General features: G+C 39.2%; 1 protein-coding gene across 1 annotated transcript; it reads right to left on the reverse strand.

Moving 5' to 3' along the window:
* Window positions 1-277: 277 nt before the first annotated feature.
* Window positions 278-5,110, reverse strand: LOC129116804 (B-cell receptor CD22-like). Its single transcript, XM_054627510.1, has 8 exons — window positions 4,965-5,110; window positions 4,637-4,870; window positions 4,418-4,522; window positions 3,898-4,119; window positions 1,823-2,161; window positions 1,271-1,619; window positions 1,120-1,177; window positions 278-1,032 (listed from the first exon to the last, which is right to left on the reverse strand). Exons 1-8 carry the CDS (start codon window positions 5,095-5,097, stop codon window positions 796-798), a joined length of 1,677 nt encoding a protein of 558 aa, XP_054483485.1. The 5' UTR covers window positions 5,098-5,110; the 3' UTR covers window positions 278-795.
* Between the last annotated feature and the right edge of the window lie 562 nt (window positions 5,111-5,672).

Consider the following 5,672-nt stretch of genomic DNA (forward strand, 5'->3'; position numbering starts at 1 on the left):
ACACAGCAGACATACAGGCAGGGTCAGACTCACATTGGGAAACAGGCAGGGGATCAGGCGGACGGAAACCAGAGGAAGCAGAGGCTACCCTCGTGGTCGGGGACAGAAGGCTAAGGCGGCTAACCGGGGCAAAGGCAAGGTAGGGGAATCCGGTGGTTCAGTTTCAGGAGATTGACCTAATGTCCTCTTCTTCCTGGTTAGTGAATGAATATATATATATATATATATATATATATATATATAATATATATATATATATATGAACAAGTGATTTCAAATAATCCATTGAATGTAGTTGATGAGGACTGAGGACAGCGTTGCTCAACTAACCAGAAAGAAGACAATGAGGAGTATGATAACCAGGAGAGCAGCACAGATGTTCAAATTGAAGACATTTTAAAACATCACGTGTAATATCAGTACATTTTAAATCATTTTACACCCTGACCAACGTTCTATCCACAGAGTCTCTAAAAGAGAGGACACCATCATGTGTAACAACCCATCAGGAAAAAATACAAGTTAAACTAAGTTGCCTCTCTAACATATTACTGTTTGCTGTGAGCTGAGCCATCTAAGTTACTGCGTCACACTGAAGCTAATAGCTGAATTCAATTATAAATATATGTATTAAGCAAGGTCCATGGGTAATGTGTGTTTAGACCAGAGATGTCTGGTCTGCAGCTCTCAGTTTATCAGATGGAGAAAATAATATAGATGATATGTAACACTGTTACTCGTCCTCATGAGCAAGGTGACAAAGTAGAGGGACTCATCAGTAAAGACAACAGATGTTCACTCAGCGGTCCTGTTGGGTCTGAAGTTCACAGCAGCGTAGTGCACCTGATCCTGTTCTGGATCTGGATGTGGCCGGACTCTGCTGTAGAGAGGATCTGTGTGGTTCTGAGGGAAGTGGACTCTGCTGTAGAGAGGATCTGTGTGGTTCTGAGGGAAGAGGACTCTGCTGTAGACCAGATCATTCTGATCTGTTGGTGGAGCTGAGACGTCCTCAAACACAGGACCAGGGTTTAACTGATGAGGAGACAAATAACTTCACTTTATACTGCACTTCAGTGTTTTATTTTTTATTGTAGCAGAGTCTTTAGTTCCAGTCTTTACCTGCTCCATGTGGACTGAGGTTTCATTTGTTGGAGGTTGACCTGAAGTCCTCTTCTTTCTGATTCATAAAATGAATAAATATGTGAATGAATCAGAGCTTTCAGCTTGTAGATTAAATGTGGTTGGTCTGAAACAGAGGACAGTTGCTCACCTGATCCAGCAGAAGACAGAGAGGGGTATTATAACCAGGAGAGCAGCACAGACTCCTGCAGCTGCTGCTGGTGTCCATTGTCCTCTTTTACTCTGGACAGTGAGAGTCTTTACATGAGAGCTGATGTTGTTGTGGCTTCTGACAGCACAGGCGTAGCTTCCTGCATGCTGACTGCTGACCGGGTCCAGAACCAGGTGTTTGTTGTGGTTCTCTGTCGGGGTCAGAGGTCGACTGTTGAAGAACCAGATGTAGTTTGTGTTGTCAGTCAGAGGACAGCTGGTACTGCAGGTCAGTGTGACTCTCTGGTCCTCTGTCACCACTGCAGAAGGACTCAACTCCACTTTCAGGCCTGGAAGATGTTTAGAGAGGCAGTAGATGTAAAAAAAAAAAAAAAAAAAGGGCATTTTACTTGAGATTGTTTTTCACTACGTCTGTGCAGTCCTATAAGGCATGAATGAAGCATTTTAGAATTTTAACAGGAAGTTAAAAAAATGGTACCGAAGTTTATACATCAGCTTAAACGGAGAAAGTCAACATAATGTTGAGAGTTACCTGTGACAACCAGAGTGACTCCAGGTGAATCAGACCGTTTCCATCTTTTGTCATCTTGGAGTATGAATGTGTATTCTGCTGAGTCATCCTTCTTCAGGTTACTGATTGTCAGGATGTGTTGGTTCTTCATGTTGTCATGATACTTCACACCACCTTCAGCTTTAATTGGCTCTTCAACGTCTTTCTTCACACTTCTCTTTATTTTAAACCATGATTTAGATTTTGGTTTCTTGTTGTTGGGATTAGAATATTCACTAGAGATGTTGACTGAAGAACCTTCCAGAGCACAGATTCTCCTGCTGACATAATTAATACTCCAGCAGTTCGGATCATCGAGACCTGAAAAATAGATGAGTCACAACATGTCATATGCAGCAAACGTGTCGTTTAACAGTGTGAGATTTAGTGATATCTGATGTTTGTTGCAGATTTAAACCAACAACATTCCTCTCTGCTCACTCCTCCCTTTCACAGAGTAGAGAACTACAGTGGCCTTCAGGTACTGATAGGTATCTTTAGGATTTAATACTACTAGCAGATACTATTATCAATACTCAGTGGACCTGCCCTTTAATATAATGATAATCTATAAAAACACCAGCAGATCACCTCCGTCAGTGACAACGTTTACATGAACCAAACATTCAAGTTTTTACTCTTATTCAGAAAAACACAATATTCCTAATAAGCTGTTTTACATTCATTAAAATGAAAATATTCCTCTAATTTTCCTGATTACATTCAGTCGTCCATATTCGGATTAATGTAAAACGACCTCAACCCTCTTCCTCTTCCTCTTCCTCATCATCATTGAATCTCACGGCAACTTCATTCTCTTGTTTGACGGGTCGATGTCCTAACACGTCGTTTATCACGTCTTAATATGTAAAAGTGGAACATCAGGATCTAAACTATGTTTTTATCAAAGAGTTCCAGAGGTGGAGGACTTGTTGGACCGTGTGAGCTCAGCCTCCCTCTTTCATTCCTTCAAACACCTTCTCTAAAAGGTCGGCGTTGAGATATTTGTTCATATCCAAAAACCTGTTGATATCCAAGTCCTTCATGATGTTTAACAGTAGGAGTGTTTCTCCTTCTGTTCTTTTTCTACTCCAGCTTTACAAACTGTTGGTTTGTGTTCAACGCACAGAGCTGCTGGTAAACAGGAAAGAGACGTAGAAACCTCTATAGAGACTCATATAGTGGATGAGCTGTATACATGTTTAATAATAATAACCTCTATAGAGACTCATATAGTGAATGAGCTGTATACATGTTTAATAATAATAACCTCTATAGAGACTCATATAGTGGATGAGCTGTATACATGTTTAATAATAATAACCTCTATAGAGACTCATATAGTGGATGAGCTGTATACATGTTTAATAATAATAACCTCTATAGAGACTCATATAGTGAATGAGCTGTATACATGTTTAATAATAATAACCTCTATAGAGACTCATATAGTGAATGAGCTGTATACATGTTTAATAATAATAACCTCTATAGAGACTCATATAGTGGATGAGCTGTATACATGTTTAATAATAATAACCTCTATAGAGACTCATATAGTGAATGAGCTGTATACATGTTTAATAATAATAACCTCTATAGAGACTCATAGTGGATTATACATGAACAAAGATGATCCAAGAACATCAGAATAGAACTCATTCAGAATATCATAACACAACATGATGTTTACAGTTGTTAATCTCCACGGGAAAAAACTTTGCTGTTAATTCTTTGGATATTTTCTGATATTCGTTGTCTCAATGCAACAACACCCTCTAAAGTACCGGAGGAGACACATTTGTCACAACATTTGGGGATCACGCATAACATAAATGTGCTGAAATGCACAGTTTTCGATATTTGAATTGGAAGGTGATTTCGGAGTATGATGAACTTGATAAATTTGTCCAGCTAATTATTTAGCTCCTGTATTTTAAGGATTTTGGAAATGTTTGTAGATTGTCGGGCTGATGCTTAAAGCTTTTATAAATGATCTTATTTTTATTTCCCCTCAGTCCCAGGTTTTAACAGTCTATACGTTGGTTCATACTCACAGACTTCAGCAGAGTGCAGATCCTCGATTCCTTTTACAGCACAGGAGAATGTTTCATTAGAGGAGCGGGGAACTGTAGCCTGTTGTCTCTTAATGTTCTCGTATAAATATCCACCTTTGTACCACCTATAGGAAGTTTCTGAGTCAGTTAGAGGACAGTTGGTGTTACACTTCAGTGTGATCCGGCCTGGTTCAGCTCCAAAAGTCCTTTGAACATGTACTTCTGTTGGGAGATAATGAATACATGATTAATCAGTTACTGGAACTTAATGAATCAATGACATGACTTGTTTAATATGAACTCTGGTCTTTACAGAATCAGTTATACGATTGTGATGCTAAATAAAATAACCACTGAAGTCGATGAGGGGTAACAATAGTTTTATTTTCCCAAGAAAAAGAAAAGATACTAACGGAACATTTGAAATAAATGTTCATCTCTTCTGTGAAAAACAGACTTTAAAGGCTTTAGAGACGTGAGGATGAGGTGTGTTTGTGTGTAAGTGTTTGAGAAACTCCACCTGTTGGATATGTGATGGAGCAGGGCTCCTCCTCTGATGTCTGCTTATTAGAACACATTGTCCCTTTAGCATAGGTCACCTTAAAGCAGCTCCGTGTGACAGAATCTGGACAAAAGAAATGACATTCAGTGTTTTTATTGGTGATTGTATCTGTTGAAGGTGTAACCCATTAATCCAGATGTTTCATCCTATAACAAGGAGCTAAATGTTGTCACTCACCCACTGAGACTTCAGGGGCTCTGAGGTCCTCGTAGCCTTTGATAGCACAGGAGTATCTGACTGCTTCCTCACTGCTGACCAGCTGTTGGTACCAGGGAGACCAGTCCTGATAGAGGACCTCTCTGTTCTGGTACCAGATGTAGACTGCAGGCTCTTCAGTCAGAGGACAGCTGCTGCTACATATCAGTGCTACTGTCTGTCCGTCTGTGGTGGGAATCACCTTCACCTGCAGGTCTGGATGGTCATGTGTGACATGACATTTTAAATATATGTATATATAAAGATATCTAAAGATTCTTAAAGTAATAAATACTGACAGTCACTGTACCTGCTACATGGAGTTTGATGCCCTCTGACCAGCAGTTTATTGGGTCGTCTCCATTCTTTCTGCAGCAGTAAACATTCTCATCTCTGTCTGTTAGATCTTTGATTGTTAGATTTTGATGACTTTCATCAGACATGTTGTACGCTACACGTTTTCCATCTGCAGACAGTTCATTCAGAACATAATTGTTTCCATCCAAGTGTACAGTGTACCATTTGTATGTTGAAGTGGGATGTAGAGCTGAGCAGGGCAGATCCACTGATGAACCTTTTAAAGCACAGATGCTGTTTGTTTGTCCCTGAACACCTTTAACAGAAGATTTTATCAATAAATCAACAAATCCTCTATTTATAAAGCACTGACAATAATGGTATACTATAGATTAGAGGCATTTTCATCTTGAGAGGTCACATGTAATATAATCTTGACAGTCATTAAAGTTTTCCATCCCATCAACTCTTTTACAATCCGACTCCTATACTTCAGTAGAGCCATAATATAATACCATAGATGTACAATTAATAGATGTTAAGTATATTTATAGTCATTCATACCTGAGATGTAAAGGATGGAACCCATAAAAAGAACAGCTTCCACCAGCAACATGACTTTGGTATCCTTCAGCTTTTATCAGAGAGTTCATTCATAGGCGCATTAAAAAATATAATCCACCGTTTGTACCCAACAGCTGTCGACTTTTACTCCTAAAGG

Source organism: Anoplopoma fimbria, unplaced genomic scaffold, assembly GCF_027596085.1.
Source record: "Anoplopoma fimbria isolate UVic2021 breed Golden Eagle Sablefish unplaced genomic scaffold, Afim_UVic_2022 Un_contig_9093_pilon_pilon, whole genome shotgun sequence".
Taxonomy (NCBI): domain Eukaryota; kingdom Metazoa; phylum Chordata; class Actinopteri; order Perciformes; family Anoplopomatidae; genus Anoplopoma; species Anoplopoma fimbria.

Bases quoted from the DNA above. Each gene is read 5' to 3' on its own strand.
- LOC129116804 (XM_054627510.1), bottom strand. From the start codon at position 5,097: ATGTCTGATGAAAGTCATCAAAATCTAACAATCAAAGATCTAACAGAC. The intron at 1,178-1,270 runs GTGAGCAACTGT...TTTATGAATCAG, and splicing joins TCTGTCTTCTGCTGGATCAG to AAAGAAGAGGACTTCAGGTC. The intron at 1,033-1,119 runs GTAAAGACTGGA...TCTCCTCATCAG, and splicing joins CCTCAGTCCACATGGAGCAG to TTAAACCCTGGTCCTGTGTT.